The sequence below is a fragment of the Haemorhous mexicanus genome, chromosome 1, assembly GCF_027477595.1.
Source record: "Haemorhous mexicanus isolate bHaeMex1 chromosome 1, bHaeMex1.pri, whole genome shotgun sequence".
Lineage (NCBI taxonomy): Eukaryota > Metazoa > Chordata > Aves > Passeriformes > Fringillidae > Haemorhous > Haemorhous mexicanus.
The window spans coordinates 110540619-110566602 of record NC_082341.1 but is presented as its reverse complement, the minus strand read 5'-3'; the positions used below and the strand labels follow the sequence as shown (position 1 = coordinate 110566602).

At 39.8% G+C, this 25984-nt stretch overlaps 1 protein-coding gene across 1 annotated transcript in view; it reads right to left on the bottom strand.

Annotated features, from left to right (window-relative positions):
- Positions 1–25984, bottom strand: part of COLEC12 (collectin subfamily member 12) — a 96568-nt gene that overhangs the window by 12010 nt on the left and 58574 nt on the right. Inside the window, exons 3-4 of the mRNA XM_059858948.1 lie at positions 6916–7038; positions 772–870 (exon numbers count right to left, since the gene is read on the bottom strand). Coding sequence (XP_059714931.1) covers positions 772–870; positions 6916–7038 — 222 coding nt within the window. The remainder of the gene's footprint in view (positions 1–771; positions 871–6915; positions 7039–25984) is intronic.

The window sequence follows — 25984 nt, the reverse complement described above, 5'->3', positions numbered from 1 at the left end:
CAAGCAAGGAAGTTTTCCTAGAAATACGTCCCAATATATGCTTTACAAAACTAGACAAAATTTATTTCAAGAATCACTTGCATGTATGTGTATATTAATACTTCTACAATAAAAACTATATGTATAGGAAGAAAAGTAAAAGTGTACACTTAGAGAGTAGAATCTTTATCCATGATTTTTTTTTTTTTTGCATCTTCCTGAAAATTGAGAACTTTGATAGTGCTTGGGAGACCTAAATACATAACAATCTTACTTCCTGTATTCCCTGAGATGATTAAAAAACAATTTATGGAAGTAATACACTTGCCTCAGACATAAGAATTTTGAATAGCTGATTATTTGTGTACCTTGCAAAGTGGTCTTCAGTTTTGAATCTTAATTGCTAAAACAGCATCAAGATGACTAGGTGATAGGTGCTCATTTTATGTAGAATCTTTTGTGCTGTAGAACAACTTCTGTTATGTTTTAGATCTCTACCTCAGAGAAGTTTCTCTCCTGAGGACAACATTTAAGTGTCTGTTTATTTAAGTATAAATGGTTTCAGAGTGACTTCAGTGGGAACTGTAAATTTTGAAGTATTCTTAAAATGCTCTTCTAAGTAGAGCTGATCTGAACTATTTTTAAGTACTTTCCCAAGTACTTGAGAAACTGGAATGGAAGTGCTGTATCTTGTCATAGGCAGAGATTTTTCAGACAAATTTCCTGCCTCAATCTGCCAGGAGAACACCCCAGGTCCATAATACAAAGGGGCTTTGCTTGTGGGTAGATTACCTAATTTCTTCAGATCACTCTCCACTTCTGTGAGCTTCTCTGTGTATCTTCTGTGGGATGTTTCCAGGCCACCTGTCACATTGTCCATTTTTTCTACAACTAGGGGAGAGAGAACAGTGTGTTATGAAAAGAAGAAAAGGGAAATTATGGAAAAAGACTACTAAACAATAAAGCAAACCAAACCTCACACCATTACCACCAAACAGTTGCTTGCCATTACACACTGCCGTTGCTCTGTGATGTTGGAAGGATGAGCTCCTATTTGCTGGTGGATCCAGCATTCTTCTACTTCTTCAGTCTGCCAGTAGTCCCTAATGATTTTTTTTGCCCATGAGAAATCTCTCTCCTGAATGAGGAAATCCCTCCTTGTGGGTTTTCCTCACAAACAAAGTAATTTTCTTTTAACAGTATTTCCATGCTTCCAGCACTGTGCTGTGTGGCAAAGGAAAACTGATTGCTAAAGGCTCAGATGTGTGAATGAAGATTTCCTTTAATTTTGCTATGAGCCATTTCTCCTTAAAAAGAATTTTTTTTCCTTGTGCCTTTTCATCATTAAAAGTTGCCACCTGGATAGTAAACTTAGGACTGAGATAGTAATTACTAAATGTTTCAGGGGGTTTAAACATATTGATAATCACTCAAAGCAGTCTTGAAATTATTCTGCCTCATTAAGATTAAAAGGATGGTCATTTAGGAAGTGCAGATTTATGACTGATGTGCCCTTTATTTTGTAATGCCTCAGTACTTTTCTTGTCACTGATACATTCAATTATTTGATGAAATTAATACGGGAATGGAAAAAGCAGAGCAACAAATAAATAGCCTGGGGTGGCTTCCAGTGGCAAAAATGTGAAATGCCTGCAAGTTAGAGGTAGCCTACAGCTTTCACACTAGACTTTGTCTAACAGCCTTTTGCATTCAAGCCACAACTAGGAGTAGAAATTGCTTCTCATCATGAGATTATTTAGTCCTTTTGCTACACTGGGAGCAGAATGGGTCTGTAACAACCCTGGGAGAGGCGACACGAATTATTGTGCCAGCTTCTTTTTTTAAACAGGAGCAATAAAGTGTTTCCCATCTTTTGAGGTTCTGTAAAGCTGTGTGGGGTAGGGGTACCTCTAACTCTTTTGGTCTGTGAAATGATCTGCAGCTAGGAAAGAGTCTCATAAAAATTATTGCTATGTAAAGGTTTGGGTTTTCACAAGAAGTGAAATTTAGTCATCTTTTGCTGCTCATGTGCAACCACACAAATCCCAGACCTTTAAAGTGTAGTCCATCACGTGCTCCTTCTCTATTAATGTTTGCATTTGTTTTTCTGATTCTGGATACTACAGTTACATTGGAGGCTTTTACTGCTTCCCCAAAACAAATATGAGAAAATCAGACCAAGACTTTCTGATGGAGCATCACTGAGGAGTTACGACAGAGAAAATTCTCAGGGTCTTCAGAGAGACCATACACCCTGTGGTGAATTACCTGTGTGCTCCTTTCTAGGCTGCTAACAAGCCAGTAAAAGAGAGACTCTACTGTGTGTGCAGTTAGTCAGAATGTGGCTTTCTGTATTTGAGATGATGACAGATTGCTTGCTAAACACCAGACCCAGACTACAATAGAGGCTTTGCTTTTTCAGAGGGACAGTTGCTCAATATCTTCAGCTTTAGAAAGCATTTTTCTCCCTATTATAGCACTAATTTTTCCCTGGTACTTCTGCCCATTAAAGTTGTCAAAATGCTATATGCCATTTTTCCTAAATGAAACCAGAGTTGATTCTCTGTTTGTCCTGCCCTGCTGTCTTCCAGGCTGGAGCCCAGATCAACAAAGGTCCTTTAGCTCCTTCTGACACTCCAGATGCATGTATATGCCTATGCATCACATGCAGAGAGAGTGAGGACTTGGCTTTTCCTTCTGGCTCTAGGCAGCTCCTTGTTCAGTCTGTAGTGTTCTCCTTTGTCTACAGAGAGTCAATGCCAGGGCATGGCTCACTCTAGGCACTTAGAAGGACCTTATGAAATCATCTGTATTTAAAAAGCAGGCCTAATTCAAGTGTTTCTGCTGAACCTGTGCCTTGACTAGCTATGTCACATCACCTATGGTTCTTGTTAATTCAGTTTTAGTGTAATATTCAACTGTTTTCCCAGTTATACAACTCATTTGGAGTTGGCAAATGAATATATAGTATCAATAATTAAAAGAAAAATGCAATTTCTTCCTTTTGCTATCCAAATGAATGCCAGTTTGTACTTCAGATCTGAAGTTTATAAAACAAAACTATCATATAACAAATATGATTTCATGGTTGAATGAAATCTAGCACTGGAAGCTTGAGTTAAAATATAACCCTGAAGAGTCCAAAGCAAATGTAAACACAACAATAGTAATCCTATCAATAAATAGTTTTCTGGCAGTTAAATGAGACTGAACAGAAGTAATTATACAACAGCATATGGTATTTTCATTGTTCAAAGAGAAAAAAACCCTAAACCACTGAACTGCAGCAGCAGAAACAGAAGAGGTCTCTGCAAAAGTGACTGCAGGGTTAGCTCAAGGGCTAAGCTGCCATCCCATAGATAAACTAATGCATGTATTTGCTTTATACCGGGGTGGGATCTCCATGGTCAAATAAATCACGGGTTTGGGGAACTTGATCTCCTGCCCAAACTCCTTCCCAAAGCACATTGTAGCTTATTTGCTTTTCTTGCTATTGCCCTGCAAGTGGAAGAATTTGGGGGAGACTGAGTAGCGAGAGGCCAGTGTTGGGTTTTGTTGCTCTTGATGTCAAAAAAGGTCAAATGGACTGATGTCCTGTTACTGGGAATGTATTTTCTTCCCTGGTAGTAGCTCCCACCACCATCTCTGGATGGAGCCTTCAGTGATATGTGACCATGTGGAACACTCTCAGAGGTGGAAGTCAGCCTCTAGTGAGTGTCCCATACTTGAACAGCCACTTTCCACCTTCTCCAGAAAAAGATAAACAGGCAGATCAGCTGTAATATCCCACACAAAAGGCTACTCTGCTGCTCCCAACAATCTGCCTGCTCTTAAAAAGGCAAAGTTGTGTATGTCTTAACTTGCTTTTGGTTAACTTCGCCTTAATTCACAGCTTGGTCTCTCTGCATTGTCATCTCAATTCCTGACAAGATCACAGTGGAAAATGTGGTAAAGATCCTCTGAAGGAAGCCAAAATTTCAAGTAGTTGCTGACCAGAACAGTGAGGACTGCCTGCATCTAAGCCACTATGACAAAATGTGCCATCTCACCAGGATGTGTTGGCCCCAGGTAATGGCAGGCAAACTATGTCTGGGAGACAGATAAAAGAAGCAGATGAAAGTCATGGTGGGCATTACTCAAGAAACTTTAAAACAAGGACTGACTAGAGAATAAGAACTACCAGAAATTCAAGCTGCAAGCACTCCCTTACTGGAATGAGCCACAGGAAGATCATTCATCTTCAATGGACTAATCTGACACTGGCTGGTGCCAGAAAAATTATAACTTTGTATTTTTAATTTAATAAAGTATGTGCAAAAATTGCAGATTGCTTTATTAGTGTTTTAAACAACAATTTGTCTTCTCAAAGCAGAAGAATACTAAACTTGCCTTGTTATTCCTTCATGTTTTGTTTCCTTGTTATTCATTCTTGTTTTGGTTTCAGGGTTCTCCAACATACTATATAATTTTTACCACTAGTTTGGAGGTTTGTTCTGTGTTGACTTTGCCTCCCATTGAGTTACTTTTTTGCTTGCCATATTTAATCCACTGATTAGTAGTTTTAACGTTTTAAATCACAAAGGATATTTAAATGCGACATAGGAAATTAAAGTTTTAAAAGTAGTTTTGGGCTTTATAAACATAAGTGTGGGAGGCAAATTTAATGGAAACTTAGCTAAGAGACTGAAATAATCCCTGATGGCAGCAGAATTCCTTCTTCCAGTGTAATATTGCAGTAAAAAAGAGAAGCCAAATTCTGATACAGAGAGGAAAATTCAAGAACAATATACTTTTATTCTGAGTTTTGTTCTTCCTTTAAGCCTAATTCCTTCTCAAAAATCAAAACTATTGCAGTAATTCATTTGAATATGTACTGTCAGCTGAGGTTTTATCTAACTTATGTTTTCCTTGCAAATTAGCTTGCTGAAAAAAAGCTCTGAAACTGCAGGTACAAAGCAGTGTCTGACACATGACCATTTGCTGCTTGGTGTTACAGAAGGAATACTTGGATTCAATAAGACTTTTGTCTATTTGCCTCTTTTCCTTGGCATTCAAATGTTGCAATCACCAAGCTGGTGAGCAGTGGAGCAGTGGTCACCAAAATGTCTAAGGGTCTGCGAGGAAGATATGCATTATCCACCTTCCTACAATCCCTTTTACATTTATTTTTGGAAGAGGGAATTCTTTTGTCCTTGTCCTGGATAGCTGTGACTTGGTACTGGTACAACAGAAAGACTCATCCCTGATGAGTGACTGCTCATTCAAAGAAGGAAGTTTAGAAATGAGTGAAGCAAAGTTGGAGCCTCAAGTAGAGAGCAAAGCCTGGGGAAAAGATGGTGTTAGCAGCCCCCATAGAGAAAGAAGCTTGAAAACTAGATTGAAATGAGGAAGAAAAAAATCCTTCTCCCAAAGTCTTCTGGACAGTTTCCTTATTGATACTGCTTCCTCCACACATGCAAATCATTTGCCAAAGCAAGATAAAGAGCAATGGTCTCTCCAACTTGAAACGCTGTATCTGATGCTGAGTGAGGGCTCAGTCTTCTGGGAAGCCCCAGAAATGACAGTCCTATAAAAAACTCTTGAGGGAAATTCTGCTAAATCCCAGTCATTTAGGGGCTGGGTTAAGTCTGGAAAGATCCCATTCTCACCTGATGAAAGCAGATTGTTGCAGATTTATATCTGCAAAAGGCCTCCCCATATCCATTTGACCAAATCATCTTATCTTTATAGATCAAGAATAAGTTTTTGAATCCTGGAAGGCTTTTTGTCTCTCAAAATCTGACTTCCAGAGACCAGTTACTTCAGGAGATATAGCCACATAAATGTACTGCATTTTTTTACATTTGATGTTAATTTGCCACCTGCTTTATCATGAAACAAGATTACCTAAGTCTCTCTATCTGCTCCTTACATTCTATCTTTTCCCTGGATAAATCTTCCATCTAAACAAAACAGTTTTAATTTTCTTTCACTCATAACTGTGCCAAATCCTCTTAAATAATTATTTATCCTTTCTATTTCTACAATTTCCTTTTCTTTCCCTGGCAAAGGACCAGAGGTGATGTCAGCTCTGCTATGAGTGCAGCTGTTGGCAGCACAGGACACACTGCATGCTAATCACATGAATATTTACTCAGCTCCTTGGAGGGGTTTTGAAGCTACTCAGAGCCATACTCAGCCAGGTAGTTTAGAACTAGCTTGGTTTACTCTGCAACAAGCTGTGATGCCCTGTTATATTGCTCCCAATGATGTTGTTGGCTTTCCTTTACATGCCAGAAATTCACATCTTATTTATTTAACTTATTATAGCTGCAACTGCACAATTAGCTGGTATTTACATCAAAATATTTTTATAAATGCCTAAGTGGCTACAGATACTTAGTTATAAGGATTTATGGGAATTTTAAGCCATGTTTCCCAATGTGTCCAACCAATGACTTGCACAAATCAAATTCTCTCCAGGTTGCTCAACTACCAGAATCTTTGAAATTATTATTAAAAGCATCTAAGCGTCTTTGTACATCACAATTATTGTGGATAGTCAATACACTGGTACACAGGTTTAATTTTTCCTCTTCCAGATATTTCAAAGTAATATTGATACTAAATGTTGTCCCTGTGATAAATATTATATTAGTAAGGATAGTCCTGGCTGTTGCACATGTTACACAGCTTTGTGTCTTCCAGTACTCCTCCTTGGTGGAGAAATGATCATTTTGTTTCAACTTTCCTTTCAAATGTCTAGTCTGGTTTCAAAATTTCATAGCTATTTGAAAGTGAAATTCTAAGGTTGCAGTTTGTTGTTATGCACATACAAAAAGCCAACATTGCCCAGGTACTGACATTTAGGCTAAAATGTGACAAATTGCCTGGCTAGCAAATAAGTGACAATGTGTTTGGACGCTTGTCTGAAGGTTGGTCTCAATGCATACATACCTTTGTATCCCAGAATGGCTACTGTGATTGTTAACAGGGCACATAAAATGTATAATAAGATGATGGAGAACTTCAGTGCCCAGTTATTTTTGCACTTGGTACATTGGCTCCCCTCCTGAATACCTGCAACAGAAAATTTAAGGAAATTTAAAACAATGGCAAACAACACAGTGCTAGGTTTGCCTCCCCATCTCCTTTCCTCTGTTTTCTACAGAGCAAATTATTTATCTCAGCAGGTGATGTTTACATATGGGGTGCCTATTTGCCTGTACTGCCAGGAAAAAAATCAAGGTGGTTAAAACAACTGCTCAGTGAAACAATCACTTTGGGATTTTAGCATGTGTAAGAAAAGTAGGTTCTCCTTCACTGGACAGCCTCTGGCTTTCCTGAGAGGTGGCTATTTTCTGATTGTGCTAACAAGATTCTGGTGAGTTTTGGAAATAAAACATTTATTAGCATCTCCTTTGTCAGGCATCACACCGCAGCAGCTCTTTCTTAGCATTTGGTATCCCTGTGGGGGCAACAGGACACAACAAATGTTCTGGCAGAAAAAAACCACAGAAATAAAAGAGCATTGTGAAAAAACTGGAAGGAGTAGTTCTGCTTTGCAACAATCACCACAGACAGTTACCATGCAAACACTTTCTTTCCACAGTGATAATTTTTTCATATTTTTGGGGGTTTTGGAGACCACTATTTCCATAGAAAAGAAGGAGTGCTTTACTGATACAACGATCTGTTCATCCACAGAAAAAGTGCTGGTGAATTTCTCTTTGTGGACAAGCTTAAGAAAAATGGCCTCAAATTGATGAAAGAAAACAGAGCTTTACTATTCTATATTTAAACTTTTTTCCAGAACAGCTTGATATCTTTGAGTCTATTAGGAAGAAATTTTCCTCTTTTGTGCTCCTTGGGAACAGCTCAAGAGTGTTGGGAGCATGGATTATTAATCAGAAGCACAAATGTGTAAAAACCTGAAAACTACACTGATGTGCTGGAAGAAACTGACGGGATTTATCCATCTTTTCAAGGTGCATTAAACAGGCCAGGATTAACATAACTTTCTGTGTCTGTCAGAAAATGCATTTCTTTGATATTTCACTCTGTTTGTGTACTATTAGGGGAGTCCCACAGGAAAGCTTTAAGCTCTAATAAATTCTATGTACCAGATTACTTAACTAATCAAAACTTGCTCTGTAGCTTTTTATGAATAACTTATATTTCCCCCGAGGCCTAACACACAGATGATTTTACTTTTCCAAACTCATTACCTTCTGCAGAGCGGTTTTTATTTTTTATTTTTTTTAAGAGAAAAGCACAGGCCACTTCCCCTGGGTTCAAGAAGGATGGGTGACCAACATAATGAGTTAAGTCAACTGCATTTCTCTCTCCAATGACATTTTCCAATGGCTTCCTTTAAACCTAAGGTACTCAAAAAAGGAAGAATTACCATATTGGAGCAACTAAGGAAGAGGATTTTTACAAAGTTTATTTGACAAGATATTTTCTTCAATCCTCTCTGCACATATACTTGCTGTGGGTAAGGCAAAAATGCATCTTTTTCAGGTCTTTTCCATATTACATGTTTTTTCTAAACTTTTTAGGTGTGACATCACATTCTGTTGCCATGTGATGAAAGTGATGTCAAAGATTCGGGTTCTTTGACATCACTTAAGACCAGCTGGGAACATCTGGTTCTTTTTTCAAGAACATTATGGGAAAATGAGACAAAGGCTTGTAAGCATAAACTCAAGAACAGAAATTCCAGAGGGTAAAGGCTTCTCTTCTGCCCATGGGGTGGGAAGGGAGGGAGCTGACACAGAGACAGGCAGCTCCATAGCCCATTTATTGTTGACTTGGGTTTGGAAGGGTGGTAAATCCTGCACCACAAAAGAAAAGGTCCATAATTTAGTAGTCAGGTTTGCTTATGGATCCTGATGCATAGGCTGAGTTGCTTTTATTTGGTCTCAAGGAGTTTGCTGGTGAGGAAGCTCTAACTGCTGAAAAAGCAGGAAAGGGAAAGTGCAGTTTTCTAAAGGTTTGCAATAGGTATTTGGAGACTGAAATGATCTCACAGTGGGAACTTGGTGGTGTCTGGAGTACCAAATTGCTGGTCTTAGCCAGTACTAATGGGCTCATTGAGCCCCTGCGCCCTAAATGCAAGGCTCCTTCTCATGGAAGGGTTTAAAATTCCAATTTGGTTGTCTTTAAAAGTCCCACATATCCAAAAACAAGTCTGGGGCAAAACTCACATCACATTCACTTTCTAAATACTCATACAAACAAAAAGCTTGATCCTCCTTATTTTAATGTTAATTGAAACAGGCCTAGATCCTTATCTGGGAAAAATGATGGACTGCAGAGGTACAAAACACAGAGAAAGGCAGAAGTAAAAACAAAGCCTTTGGCAGCAAATGCACAATGAAAAGTTTCACTTGATAAGTGTTTCATAGTCAGATTACTCATTTTATGACATGACCTGCTTTCTGTCACTGTACTCCAGCTCCCTGGGTAGTGTAACAAGTTGAAACTTCACCGATGTCACTGGATGTATTGCAGCTCAGCATCAAGCATCATGTATGTTCCAGTGCTTCACAGGGATCTAGTTTCACTTGTCTCAACCCTCTCTACCTCTGGTTCAATAAAAGAGCACTTTGACTTTTCGGAACTTTTCATTTCAGTGTATTTCAAACTGACACCAGAACAGCACCCCAACGAAAGCCAGACCTCTTCATCCTTTTACAGCCCAGCACAGTTGGTATCAATAACACAGGCACATCATACTAAAACAATCATACAGGCTGGAGTGATTCCATTAACTAACTGGCCTGGAACTGTGTACTGCATTCCTCACTGGGGCTTTCTGCCTGTCAGCCTAAAACTACTTCTGATTGCCAATGAACCCCTGCTACCCTCATCTAACATGACCCGGGTCCAGGGCTGCAGTGAAAAGCCAGGGAGCTCTAACAGGCTCCTTTGTTTTCTTTTACCTGGGATACAGTAAAGTCTTTCAGAGCAATTGTATTTGCTCTTTGTTACAAACATGAAGTGCTTAACTCTGCTGCTAGTAACACAAGACTTTCTAGTTTACTAAACATATAAAAACTACTACAAAAATACCAAAGATATAGGTACCTCTTGAAGAAAAGATTTGGAGGACTGATTCTGATGTCTTTCTGAGCAATTAAATACATCAGGCTATATGCAAAAGCCAGGAATGCAACCCTCTCTGTATAGGGATTAACTACAGTATAATCAGAGCTCCCCAAATTCCCCAGCACATACCCTGACTTCAGCTTGCCCTGTTATTCTTCCCCATTATCTCACTTAAGGATCATGCCCAAATAGGATTGTTCTGATATAGGAGGTGCATTTAGTACATGTTGTGAGGACACATTTTTATTCAAAGCTTGTTCTCAAAAGATGTAATAGCCAAAATACTGAGCAACAACAAATAGGACACAATTAAAAATGCTTACTGTGATTACACAAAACCCAGCAGGTTTGCATAAAATCATGCAGGTTTACCACAAAAGCTGTGAGTTGAGCCTTGAAGGAGCCCATGCTCAGGCTTTAATTTGGCAGAACTTCCCCAATTTTATCCACTAGACTGCTTGCTGTTATGACTGACATAAAATGCAGAATTCTTCCAGGAGATGTATCGCATTTCATCTAGAAAGCTGTAGACTAAAGGGAAAGACCCTACACACACATCCTATTGACAGAACAAATGTAAAACCTGCAGAAGGGTGTTCTCAGCTGAAGTCAGCTCTTCTCCATTTGTTAATGATGCTCCTAGTGCAGCACACTCCTCTCTGTGTCCTGTACACGTGTTTTCAATGCTGCTCTGCTCCCAGACATTTGTCACTGACTTCCAAACCCAGGGAGCTGGGGTCACTTCCGCATGACGTGCATTTCTCACTGCTGATTTGATCAATGTTTAATAAAAATCAGATGGGACACAATGTGCCTCGTTTCACTGGACATATGCTTTTTTCCATTCCTTTCTCTGACTTATTTTAATAAGAGCTCTGGTTTTTCTGCCTCACTGTTGGGAAGACATCTGGCCAAACAGACAGCAACCTAGTACAAAGAGATCCTGCTGGCTCACATGCTTTGGGGACCCCCTTCTCTGCAAACCAAAATGCTCACAAAAAAATATGCAAGTGAGATATCCCCCTGTTACCAGGCTTTGTAGTATTTGTTTTTATAGCATTGCATTCCAGTGACTGAAGACTTTGTTCTCACGCAGGGGGTATACATCTGCAGATTCCTTTTGGGCTCCAAGAAGAGGTTTTGCTGAAGGAGGACCTGGGTTTTTTGGGTTTTATTTGTTTGGGGGATTTTTGTTGTTGTTGTTGTTGTTGTTGTTGTTGTTTTGTTCCATGGTTTTAATGGGAGACTAAATAGCTTTGCTCTTTGTAACCACCTTACAAAATGCCTGACTCCTCAAGTGTATTACACTTAAGTAGCACATCTTTGAACACTGGAATAAGACATGCACACACTTTTTTTTCCCCCGAATAATTCTCTTACAAGTATTTGCCTCTCTGTTCTTTTCTTGGCTCTGGCTGCAGGATCATAGGTGGCCTCATAATATTTCTGCTAGCAAATCAATTTTGACAAAGATGCAAGGTTTTCTTCATAACCTTGACAAGAAATAAGAATAATAATGATAAGATAAAGACCTGTAGTGCAGGAAACAAAAATACATTCGTTTGGAGGGGGTTTCCCTAGTGTGATTCACTGAAAAGAGATAACATCCCTTGAATTTCAAAAGGAAGACTGCAAGCCTACTTTGCAGCCTTCAAATGATTGTTTTCTCAAAGTTAATGTTTTCCAAACAGCAGTGGATCTAATACCTATATTTAAAGGGACCTGAGCAAACTATATACATCTAATTCAGGCCTCCTGCCCTGGAAGGTGCCACTGCCCATGGCAGAGAGGCAGAAACTACATGATCTTTGGGGTCCCTTCCAACAAGAACCATTCTGTGTTTCAGTGTGTAACTAGGAGTCAAATGCTGAGAGGTAATTAACGTTGCAGTGTTGCAGAAGCTCCCAGTGGTGTCCGTCTCACTAGCAAAAGTAGGTGATCCCATGAGGAATCCATCTCTAGGTTTAAATATCTAAATGTTTTGAAAAACCTGGTTTAAAGTGCTTCAACTCAGGCACCCAAGTGTAAAATGGTAGGTGTTTACTAATATGCATGACTAGAAATTATGAAAGTAAGTTTGTCTCACAGGACAGAGAGGATCTTAAAGTTCAGGCATATAAGTGTTTTCATATATACATACACACAAACACATTTATATTTAAATATATGGAAAAATATGTGTGTGCATTTTTTTTTAACAGAGAAGCTTTGGTAATGACAATAGCCCTGCATATTATATCATATCATGTCAGCACACTAAGAAAAAGCGGGCAACAGCATCTTTGGCAATGATGACTTTGTATAGGTTTGAGATTACAGGATCCAGCCAGCCACAAAATTCACAGTAAGATTTTTGTCTTCTCTTTTGTATTGTGTCAGAGGTTATTAACCTACCCCTCACAAAAACAATTCCCATGATCCTTCAGGAATGGCTTTGTTGCTTTGAACAAAACTGATGATTTGATAGTTCCATATGCTGGCCTACTTCAGAAAGCAATTGTTCTTTATAATGGCAGAAATTGAAACTGCTTCATGCCTTTTAAAATTATTGCTCCGAGATACAACTAATTTCTTTAATTTAGAGTCTATTCTCACACTGTAAAAGCTATAATTTGAGCTTTTAAAAAGCTATCATGTTAATAGATGCCCTACATATTTGCTAGCTAATGCGTAAAAGTCCACACCTCCTCCCATTCCACAGTTTTGGCAAGCCCTGTCTCCACAATGGCAATGGTCCTGCTCACCCAAATAGTGCAGTGCTGGCTTGTGGGCAGGTGGATTGCAACAGCCTGCTTAACTTAATCGTCAGATTTTTACAATGCCATTGGAAAAAATATTTAGCACAAACATGCTGTCATTTGTTCCGGAATTTTCTAGTTTTGCTTCTGGTTTAGTAATCAAATAAGGATAAATGCAAGTATGCTTGCTTTGAAAAAGTTTCTGGTTATTTATTAGGAAGCAATTAAAGCAGCAAAACTTGAAATCCAAGCAGTGGGTATGTACCCACCTAACTCATGCCAGTTTTCCTATTCCAGGTGGAAAATTATGAAGCATGGCAGCAAGACACAGGCTGAAACAGCCACTCTGTATTTCAAGTAAACACTGCAAGACACAGAGCTTCTTTCTTCCAAAATTAATAAATAAATGGACCCAACCCAAACCACTCCATCTCCACAGGTCTCTACAGCGTTCAGCATAATCTGCTTGCCCTGCTACACAGCTGGCAGCTAGTGCCAATAACCTCTGGAGAGAAGAAAACACACCTCAAAGGCCCAGTCTGAGAATTTGTGCCTTGCAAGGCTGTATGACCCCTACCAGGGCCACTGGTACCAGTTCCTGTGATTTCATCCTGAACTTCACATTTGAGATTTCTTATTTCCCTGGTGCCTCTTTCTTTCCAAGTACAAGGCTGGGGCAATCCCCAGTATCAATATAGGCTGGGGCATGAACAGATCAAGAGCAGCACTGCCAAGAAGGACTTGGGGATGCTGGTGTACAAAGCTGGACATGGGCTGGCAACGCGCTCTTGCAGCCCAGAAAGCCAAACACATCCTGGGCTGTGTCAAAAGCAGTATGGCCAGCAGTGGAGGGAGGCAATCTGCCCCTCTATTCTGCTCTGGTGAGACTCCACCTATGCACAGTTCTGGGGTCCCTAGCACAGGAAAGACATGGACCTGCTTGGGTGGGTCCAGAGGAGGAACATGAAGATGATCAGAAGGGCTGAAGCATCTCTTCTGTGAAGACAGGATGACAGAGTTGGGACTGTTCAACCTGGAGAAGAGAAGGCTTCAAAGGAACTTTTTTGTGGCCTTTCAGTACTTAAAGGGGGTGGATAAGAAAGATGAGGACAAACTTTTAGCAGGCCTTTTGTGATAGGACAAGAGGAAATGGCTTTAAACCAAAAGAAGGTAAATTCAGATTAAATAAAGCGAAGATTTTTACAATGAGTGTGGTGAAACAGGAACAGGTTGCTCAGACAGGTGGGAGATAGCCCATCCCTGGTAACATTCAAGGTCAGGGAGAGCAGGGCTCTGAGCAAACATCTTGATGAACATGTCCTTGATCACTGCAGAGCATTTGGACTAGATGACTAACTTTAAGGGTCCCTTGCAACCCAAACTGTTTTATGATTCTTGCAACTATGTAATCATGTAGGACTTTCAGCTTGCATTCTAGGAGAGCAGATTCCTAGACTCCTAAAAAATAGAAGTGGGGAGGAGTTGTTCATTAAGGCTTAAGAGAATTGAAGACTCCACCAGGACTTTCATAATCCAATCTCTGCAGAGCAACTCTCAACACTGAGGGGGCAATGCTGGGGCTGGGGCTGGCAGGGCTCGCCCTGTCCCCACACCCCCTGAAGTGGAAGGGGTGCACTTTGTCCCAAAAGCCCAGGGTATTTCAGTAAACATGAGGGATTTCCTTCTCTGGGACACCTTGGGGAAACCCAGCCCTTAATGATCTGCACACTGCAGCCCAAAGCTCTGCACAAAGGGGCCATCAAGCAAATTCTCCTCCACACACCAGACTGAGCCTGTTGGAGGCAGCGGCCACTTCCCATAAATCAGAATCCCACATCTGACATAATAAAGAGTCTCAGAGGGCCAACACTATTATCTCTGGAAAGCTTTCAGCCTAAGAAATACTTTATTCTATGTAATGTACACAAACCCTTTCATTAAAGGAGGGGAGAACCCTCATTTTCAGCCTGACCATCATCTCTCACTTATTTATATAACCCAGCCAGCATTTTCTCTCTGGCTTTGTTCTTCTTTGCAGCAGTCCAGAGAATCACAATGAATTGTCAGAAATCCTAATTATACACTTCAACAACCACCACCATTTAATTATATACTATTACCAAACAATGTCCTACTGTGATTAAACACTAAATATTTTAATTGAAAGGATACAAAAAGCCCAACCACAACACAGGGTAAGCAAAGACTGCTGCGTATCTGAACTGTATGTTAGGCAAATATTACAGACAGAGCTGAAGAAGCAGTGTGGTAAATTTTATGAAAAATCACGGATTTGTAATAGCTTAAGGTCCAGCCATAACAATGTGGTAAGAATTTCACACCAGCAGAGGGTCCAGCATCCCATAGGCTATTAGATTTAAAGACAAACTCAAACCAGAACAAACCTCAGAAAGTGCTGGTGCTTTTAAATAACTGTCTGGAATAAGAGAGATGTGTCTGCACTCAGTTACTGAAAATCAAGTAACGGATCACTCAGTGCATGTCTCTGGAACTAAACCCAAAAATCTAATTAGGCTGTTCAAAAGATGAGAGAAAAACTAGAACAGTTAAAGGAAGACAGAAATTATGTATGAATTAAAGACCTGTTCAATGACAGGCAAGAAAACCATGATACATGACAATAAAGAGCCTCTCTCAAACTCTGTCTCAATACAGAAGAATTTAGACTGACTTGCAAGAAGAAATATAGCCAAATCTATAGGGAGTTCAAAGCCAGATTTTTGGTTTGTGAAACATTTTCTTAAGATATGAAGATATTCCATTCAATGATTCCATTCCATATACAACCTGAAGATATTCCATTCAATGATTTAAATAAAACTAGAGGTAACAAAGCATTAGCAAAGTCAAGGAAAGGATCTGTCCCTCAGAGTTGTGCCAGATGACAAAATAATGCCATTTTTGTCAAAGTCCAGGCCTTCCATTCTGAAGTAAATATCTTCCTAAAGAAACATAGATCCTAATTAAGATTATATCATTTGATGACTAATGTACATGATTTTCCACCTTAATTCAATTTACATTCGACTGAAAGGATGCAAAGAGGTAACAGATAATATACACCCAAAGTGTATATTTTCACCCTGAGGTTCTCTAATTTTATAACACAGTATTTAGGTGTTAGTGACCCTAGTAAAGGTGCTAAATAGTAGGCAGAAAAAGTGGTTAACTCCATGCTTTGTGGCTTTATACACATTTCTTGAAGAGGGCAACATGATCCCCTCCATGACTGTGAGTGTGATAGGTGCCAAAACCATGGCAGTGCCACCTGTGCTGCAGGGCCACTCACCAAGGACATGATGAAGTCATCCAGGGCAGATGCAAAAACAGTGCTCTTCACAGAAAGCTTTCACCTGTTCTTTTACCAGTTCTGCAGCCTTTAAATTCAAGGGCAATGCTAAAAACATTGGATCACTGTTTTAAAGAACAAGAAACAATGGGAACTCCAGCCATGCACAACAAAGCAACTTTTCTGTATCCACTGATGTTGCCACAAAAGCTATTCCATTTAACTACAGAAATTAAATTTTTTATGTGCCTTCACAAGTGAAGGGGAAGTATTTGGCAGCCATCTGTTCCATGTAAGTTTCTCTGCACACATGCACCCCTGACATGGCTGAGGCAGGTCATTCATTTAAAGAGCATTGTAAAATACCATGTGTTACAGCAAAGTGTGCTTTTAAACTCTTGTAGCTCATACAAATCCAAACTAATTTTCACTCAGTAGTCAGAAGCACAACCAGCATGCCCTTTTCATCAGGATTTTTTCTCTCATCTACTACCCAGTGGAACTGAACAAAATAGAGTTTCAACCATATTTGATAGCATAAAAACTATATACACATTTTTTCTGTAAGGGAAAAATACAGAGATACTTTTGATGAGGTTTTCAGCGGGAAAAAAATTATTGCCTGAGACTGAACAAGTATACTCAGAAAATCAAACCTGCAGATGTAACTGTAACTACAGGTTTTGTTATGTTTCAGCTGAAATGCTGCAATAAATGCTGACATTAACAGAATTGAAAAAAATTAACCAAGATTTGATGCCTCAAATTAATATTTATACCTTTATACACATTTCTGGATTTAGTGGTAATGGTCCTGTTGCCTTCATTAAGAACCATTCTAATATAAAAATCACCTCTTTTCCAAATGAAAAGTCTCTCTGAGGCCATTATTTGGAATTTAAAAGATTCATGTGCATGAAAAAAGAAGAGGTAAAAGTGTTTCTATCCATGCTGGGTACTTAGCAGTTACACAGACCTGTTATTTGGAAGGTGACCCCAATAATGAAGAGGGCCACAGGGAAGAATGCAGTAGGACCCCCCAAAAAAAGTGAGTTCAGAAAACAGTAGGTATAAAGAAGCCTGCTCTACTCTTTTAATTATGCAAATTGCCACTTCTGATTAGCCTTTTCCCTGTGATATCAAGAATGTTTGGCTGAGATACCAATACTCAGCTGAGAAGAAAGGATCCCCACAGGCACTGCACTGAACATAGCTCATGGTCACAAATCCACTGGCTGTAAATTCATTCCTAATCTCTTGAGGCTACATGCTCAACTACAGGAGAGAAATTATGTCTAGGTATAAGGGCTGCCCCTCTGGAAGTGTGCTGCCTTACTCCCCTCAGCTGAACTGAGACTCTGCATTAAATCACCTCCAAAGGAGAGGAGCTGTCAGGGCCTGGATTTATTTTCCACCTCACTGCCCTTCTAAAACCACTTTCTAAAGGTAGGGCTTTTTCTACAGAAATATTGCAGGCTTGATGGCAGACACAATAAATCTTGTTTCCACCCTCCAATATAACCAACCTCCCCCTCTGCCTCCTTTTACAGAATCTTATCTTTTCAAAGTGGAACTTTTCCTCTGTGAAGCTGGATCTCTAGGTTAAGGAATGATTATGTCCCAATGAAGCTCCTATCTTTCAGTTTTCTCATTCTGTTCTTCCCTTTCCCCCCTCTCCTGTCTCCTTGTGTCTGTAGCATCTCTGACTTCTGAGGTCTCTCTAACCCTGGTTCATTCACACCTCACTAGCATCCAATTTCCTGGATAAAAAGCAGACTTAGAATGAATTCCTCAGGCAGCCAGAATATTTTTTTCAAATGCCTGTGCCAATGTGTAATGACTGTGCAATGAAAGCAGCAAACAGCCCTGATAAATGGATTTTTTCCACCTAATATCATCACAAATTCTGGGATTTTTCCCTGGTTAATATTCGCCCTTATCTACAAAAGAAAATCTTATTCTGAAAACTACTACAAGAAATTTTCTGTACAGAGGTGGTTGTGAATATAATTCATGTTTTCCCTCCTAATGAAACAATAAGCAAATCTGCACTTTTTGGGAAATGATGAATTAAATCTGCTTGTTACAAGTGAGGAAAAGCCATACAGAAAGACATCCAGAGCCCTGTGGTCACAAAGATAAGGAATTAGCCAACAATTAAACAAACGTATTACCTGCCTACATAGCACCCACCCTGCTGTCAATGCAATCACTGTGGTAAGGAGGTGAAAACTCTACTGCAATCACAAAAATACAGAATCTGGCAAATCCATTATACATGAAAAATTTGCTACACTTTCAACAGCAACAACAACAACAATATTAATACATGCAAAAATAATTATCTTCCTGAAACATACATTCCTTGCTATAATCCTTTCCCTGGTAGCTTATGAACTCATGGAGAACCAAGTCTTTCCACAATATATTTTAACAGAGCCTGGCAGTTTTAGGGTCCCTGTCTTCAGAGCAGTACAAGGGGAAGGCAGTTGCCATGAGGCCAGAGTCTCCTGAGATTTCACATCTGTAGATGGAGGACTAAGAATCTCAGAATCACAGAATCATTTTGGTTGGAAAAGACCTCCAAGTTCATTGAGTTCAGCCTTTGACCCATCTCCACTTTGTCACCTACACCATGTCACGGAGTGCCACATCCAGCTGTTTCTTGAGGACCTCCAGGGATGGTGACTCCACCATCTCCCTTGGCAGTTCATTCCAATACTTGACAACCCTTTCCATGGAGAAATTCCTCCTGATGTCCAGCCTAAACCTCCCTAGGCAGGGGTCACAGCTTGAGGCTATGTCCTCTTGTCCTGTCACTTGTTGCCTGGTAGAAGAGGCTGACGCCCAGCTGGCTCCAGCCTCCTTTCAGGTGGTTGTAGAGAGCGATAAGGTCACCCCTGAGCCTCCTTTTCTCCAGGATAAACAACTCCAGCTCCCTCAGCCATGCCTCATAGGACTTACAAGTCTTTTAAGTTTTATTTAAAGTTTGACTTAAGTCAAGACTTAAGTACAACTTACTAGTCTTTAGTCTGGTAAGACTAAAATCTTACCATGCATTTCAGGCTCATTGCTACAAGCTTTACCAGGGGATTTAGGCTGACAGTAAAAGGCTTAAATTGAACAAAATAATTTTCTTACCCAAAAGACTAAATGAAAAACTTAGACCTTTTCACTATATAATGTATGTGCTTTAATGGAGAGAAAATCCCAGAGCACTTTAATTAAGAGGTAGAAGGCATAATATAAATCTATAGTTACAAGTGGGAATTGGTAAATTTTAATTCAGACAAAAAATTGTAAAAGAGACCTTGGGGGTTTTTTTCCCTAGTTGACACATAAATATATTATTAAAGGTTCTTGTGAAAGGTACACAAACCCTGTGCAATAAAAAATCCCCAACCCAAATATTAGCCTGTGTTTCAGTGAAAGCAATCTCAAGGTAACTAAAACTTTGGAGGACAACTATTCAGGGAAGAGGGAAGAAGAAAGCTGAGTGAACTCAAACAGTCAAGATGTCTAAGCTCATTTTGAGAAATTATTCTGCCTGAAGTTAATGCCAAAGACTTTTGGACTGCAAACCTACATATGTGCTTTAGAACTTTCTCACTGGTTTCCGATGTTCCTCTACACTTGTAACTTTACCACACTTTTAACTCTCTGGGGAATGTTGAAGTTCTCAAATAATGGCTGTAATAATCAGTTTCCTTGTTTTGATATGATATACCACGAAAAATACAAAGAAAATAGTCTCTTTCTGTACATTCTGTAAAAGATGGCAAGAAATTAGAAAGCTAATAGAATTGATCATATTTGTGTCCAACCTGAATTTGATTTCCATTCTTTGGGTTTTTTGCCAAATACCAAGATTTATTGGTCCTTGAAAAAAAAAAAAATGACTGAAACAAATTTGGGGTCAATATTTGACTTCAGGGTCAATATATCTTGCCTTTTCATTCTCAGTGAGGTCAATCTCTGCTGTTATTTATGCCATATTCTGCAGCTGCTCTTTTGAACTCCAGCAGAGAAATACATCACACCCTTGACCCACAGCCTTTCCAACTAAGTGTGGAGACACTGTAATTTATTTGTTCAAAGCAAGTGTCAAATGTTTTTAGCACTAAACTGCACTAAACACTCTTGTTCCTTATCACAGCATCAGTTGCACAAGTGCAACCTCACTGGCTTCCACAGGCTTACATGCAATTTACACAAGTGCAGGTGTATCACTCAGCCAGGGAGCTGGAAAATGGTTTTTGTTCCATGTCAAGCTAAAAGCATAAAACAGAAGAGCAGGGGAAGCAGCCAAATTGGCAGGTCAGTGGAAACTTTGCATTAAAAAAATTAACACATGGTACTATAACCTATTTAGGGGAAATCCAATAAAATACAAAATAACTCTTCTTTGTGTCTTTGGAATCCTCAGGCACTAAGTCCCAGTAGTGCTCTGAGGTTTATAGGTAATAGGCTGAAGAATAATTTTCACGTATTAAGAGTAAAAATATTTTCTAAAAATTCTGTTTCTCCACAGTTTTATTTGACTTAGTACATTTATTTCTTGGCTAGTTCCAAGTATGGTAAGTTTCAATCCAGTACAAATTTTTTCCATGGCTGAACTATATCCTCCTGAAAAGCAGAGCTGGAATTGTTGGAAACCATAAACTATAGCTAAAGTCACACATCACAAAAAGCAGAGTTCTCAGTGTGAGCAGAACCTTCTTTTGCAATGAAATGTAGACTTTGTTTGTTAAGCACACTTTGTACCTCCTCATACTTTGAATCTTACTCCAGTCTCCAAAAGGAAGAATTATTTGTACACACTTGCTGTAGCCTTTTCACTTAAGAGACTAAGAGTTTTCACTACATTGCATGTTCCTCTTGTTCTGCACTTCTTTCCTGATCCACAAGAAAATATGGCATCTTGTTTGCCATCTAATTTGAACAATGCATCACTCTATTTAAATAGCTTAGACAGACTTTAAACCTGTGAAAACTAAGAGTTTCAAAAATATTTTTAAGAAGAATTAATGTATTCAGTTTCTTCATATCCTACTATATGAATACTATTTTTTACTGGCAAGATCAATGTCTGTAAATTTTTAGATGAACTGTGTTGCACAGTTAAAATAGATTAAACTGCTTGATAAATGTCCTGGTAGTTCTTGTGCCAAAAGATGAGAGAGGATGTGCCCAGCAAAAAGTGTTACACTCCTGTAGAAATTGGGTAGTATAATTTGTTATTCAGGTTCTTCTCTCTTTCACTCCTTGTTTTGCTGAGTGCTTTGTTAAAGAAATTTAAATGCACTCACAGAAATTTCCTCTAAGTGTTCTGCCAAGGTGCATGAGAAAACTCAGGTCAAAATTTTACTGTACATGGACAGAAGCCAGAGGACAGAGGAGCACTTAATTTTTAATCATTATTTCATTAGTTAGTAAACTGCTTAGCTGCTCCATAATATTTTGGATTGTCTGAAAATGGCACACAGCTTTGCAGGAAATCCTTCTTTGGCCTCTCTCAGTCACAGACACAAACCTTGCAGGTTTCCCAAGGGAACACAAAACTTTGTGCATAACTAAACATAATGATGAGTACAGGACAGCCATTCAAGCAAGCTGAGTCACAGGATAAACTGGGACCACATACAGGAAAGTGAATATCAGGGTATCAAGGAGAATGGTGGAAACAAAATCACAAATCCTGTGTGCTGTGTGTGGAGAGCAGTGGCTCCAAGGAAGACAACAAGTGAGATGACAAGAAGGCCACCAAAGCATTCCCACTGTGATGTTGAGGACAAAAGGGCAGAGCCAGCTCCTTGGCTTGCTGCAGTGAGCTGGCAGCAGGACCACCCTCAGGCATCGCAGCACTGATGAGAACTCAGCTCAACACAGGGACTGGAAAAGCCCAACTCACTGCTGTGGTTTCCAGCCTTCTCATGCTGGAGACCCCTTGGACCAGCTCTACAGCTCCAGGGCCACACCAGTCATTCAAAGGCTGAGAGAAAAGTCTCCTGGGGCTGGTGGCCAAGGGCAGCTTCTGATGGGGTCAGGAGTCTTGAGGGCCACTGGCTCCAAGGGAGCACACACTGGAGGGAGCTGCCATTGAGCTAATGACCCTAGTGTCCCTTTGTGGGGAGGCTGCAAGTCACACCAGGTGTTTCCACCACTACGAGTCTTACCAGGAGCCTGGGGTTTACAGTGAGAGGCTTAAATTGAGCCAGATGCTTTTCATGCTTGGAAGAAAACAGTAATTAAAAGAAAACCAGAAGACTTGGCTGCAAACTTGGTTGCTTTAATGGAGCACTGTCACTAAAGGCCACTCTTATGTAGAGGTAGGAGTAACATATGTTCCTGGCTACAAGTTGGAGGTAGAAACTCTTCTTGGAAAAAAAGCAGAAATTGAAACAGTGGGGGTGATTACAACTGGAACAAATTACCATCACAGGGGATTCCCTGTATTTTAATGCCTTTAGATCAAGCTTGGCTCCTCATTTAAAAGATATGCTTTAGCCAAAAACAAAGTCATTGGACTTTGTACAGGAGTAACTGGATAGAGTTGCGCAGCCTATCACACACAAGAGGTCAGAGTAGTTAAGTGCCTTGGCTCTAATCCCTGCAGACGGAAATACGTGTGGCTGTGCTCTGGCCTGCTGCACAGAAAATATGTGTCTCCAGGGGAAGTTCATGGTGATGACAAGATGCCTCACCGCCCCAAGGGGAATGCGTCTCTCAGATCCAGCTGAGCTCAGAATTAAAACAGATAACCCTCCCAGATGTTTTTTGGCACTAGATGGAGACAGCAGGTGATAAGGGTCAGTGTCTGCTGGAACACAAGGGTTTTTTTGTTTTTTCCTTATAAAGCAGGTAATAAGTCTGTTCAAGAAACAAAATAAAATTAATCCAAAGGAATAAAGGCTGGAAGCTAAATAAAGCCTACTTCTATTAATAAAGGGGGAGAAACTGCTCCAGGATAGTTCATTATGTTGAATAATGGCCCTCTAATACTGCCAGAAAACGCTAAGAGCTTTGGTGAGTTATCTTTGACCTGGTTTGTTAGACAAAACTACTGTGTTGTTGCTTTTCCCCAGAGAGGGCACAGATATCCACATTGGGAGGCAACAACCGAGTCAAGTATATGTCTCTTATGTAGGGGTGAAAAGACACAGTTCTCATCTTGACCCATTTTTTTTTCCTTAAAGCTGGTTCTTCCAGTCTGCCAGACTTTCTTCAGAGCTCTAAGCCAAATTCTGGAGGAATTCTTCTTGCCGAAGTCCAACTTTTTCCTTGAAGAGTAAAGAAGTGAGTATGGAAAAGTACAAGGGAACAACAGTATTTCAGTCAATTAATACAGCTTTGGAAAACATAATTATACTAAATTTTTACTTCTTTTACTAGTGCAATGTACTCATTAAACAAATGAAAATTTCCAGATAATGCTAGCAACTACTAAAAATACACAGTATGGAAAGTAAGGGTTTAGGACCAGGATATGAAACAGAAGAATTATCTAGAAAAATGAAGAGGGCTAACTTGGACAGGCTTGTAGAAGCTATTTACTGAAGTACTACATTAGATGAGGCTCACTTGACATTCACAGAAAACTTCTGAGATGCAGCTGGTCCCTGCAGTCCCTATCCTGAGCACCCCGTCTGCTGTATTTGCCCCATTACTTTGAGAAATAAATTAAACGCTGCATTTTGGGACAATTTAGTTACAACCAAAAAAGGATGATGACCAACACAATAAATCCAACACTGGAAGACTGCTAGAAGTACTGGACAACTGTGCACAAAAGCTTAAGCATTAAAACTTGTTTTCTTGCAAGCTTCCCTTAATCCACACGTGCTGGGAAGGCTCCCGGAACTTGCAAGAGAAGAGAGACAGAAATGGGGGACTTCTGTCAGCTTTTCATGGCATAACAGGCAATCAACACAGCAGCCTTTAACAGCCAAGAAAACTATCTCCCTGTGTGCTGAGCCTCGAATCATTCCCCGTGTTAGTCACCGCCGGGGGCGGCTGGTGCTCTGCTTCCAGCCACGACTGCCGTGCTGGGGAAGGAGTAAGGGAACCTCTAGGGAAGCTTTTGGGAATCTGTAGTGATTCGTGTCAAGGAAGGGGGACAGCCATTGCAGGGAATGTGTGGCCATCCTCTTGTCAGGGCACTGCTTCAGGGATGTTCACACTCATGTGGAGTTTCTCTGCAGCCTGTAGGTGTGTTGGTGTTTTAGCACCTTTTTCCAGCAGGCAGCAAACTGCGGAAGGCTGAGCCCCCAGACATCCTATATTGTCCAGTCTGACACTTATTAACAGAGGAAATGCCACTGTAATTCTGAGGGTGCTTCTTAAAAGAGCACTGTTAAACTTCAACAAGGATGCCTAATGTATTGCAAAAGGAAAAATGAGGGCCTGTGTCTTCTTAATTCATCTGAACAGTACCTGGCAATCTTACAAAGTGAAAAAAAACCCCATTGCCTTGAATTTTCATTAAGGCTCAGTGTTTGGATTCAGTGCCAGTTGTCATTGACTCATCCCATCTTCAAGATAAGTTGCAGACGAATCTATTTTACTTTCATACAGCACTGAGGCCAAATTACCCTAGTACCCACTCTGGTGGAGCCTCACAGAGTTAATGTCATCACACAGATAAAACTCAGCCCAAAATCTGGTGTGCTGACTGATGTCCATTCCCTGGTTTTCCAAACTTTATCAAAGGAAAACAGCCCATCCTTCAGCTGTGTGTGAAAACTAGCAAAGACACAAGTTCCAAAATTCGTATTTTTTGCTGAGCTTGACTGGAGACTCTTTAATGAATGTACATTTATTTTAACAGATTGAATTTGCTTAGCAGCTATTACAGACTGAAATTCAGCTCTAAAAGACTATTACCATAAATTGAGACAATTTTCTGTAGTGGAAATTCACCTCATAAATCAAGTCTGGTATTCATATGACAGCACAGATGCGCCAACTCAACTTGCAGCTGTAGGCACTCAGAAAGTAGCAGAATTTGTCCCTAAATCTGCAATTGTTTGGTGACAAAATGAATATATTTTGACTTTCAAGTGAACAGACTATTGGAAGATGTTCTCTAATACAGAATTTCAGGATATCTAGTCCAAAACACCACTGCTGGTAAAAATGAGGAGACAGTGGAAACTAAAGGGTTTTCCTAGTTCTGCCTGTACTGCAGTTTTTCAAATATATGTTCCTCTGCCTCCAACGTGCTGGTCAGCAGGACAAGCATTTCTTCAATATTGACACATCATTCAGCTCTATGTCAAACATGGAAAAGGGCTGGTTTTTCCCCCACAGGAATGCAAAGCACTTCCAGGTCCAGGGGAGTTGCTAAACAAACAGCCTACATTTCAAAATTACCTGGGAACTCCTGCTGAAATTGGGACCATTCATCAAAGAGAGTTTAAAATTAAATACCTGGGTAGGAGGTTAACTGAAGTTGCTGGTGGTTCAGCTCTTCTGAAATTTGGTTTATTATTACTATAAAGCCAAAGGTCACCGTTTTGAAGATTCTAGACTAATCCCACTTACTTACTTATTTTTGTCAATCAAAAAGCAGCTGAGAACCTGATTTTGGCTGACCAGACAGAATAAAACCAAAAACTCTAGAAAAAGAAGTTTGTCCCCTACATGTCTGAGACGAACATAGAACTCACAAGAAAAGAAATTCTGTGTTTCAGCAACCACAGAAAGCAGAAGTTATTTTTCTATAATTATGACATTTTCCCCAACTGAAAATCCTTTAGTCACAATAACTTTTTTCCTCAGATTTAGATTTTTAACATAATCCAATTTTCAGCCATAAAATATGCCACATTGGCCATTCTTTTAAGCTTGGTGGTGAAATTTCCAC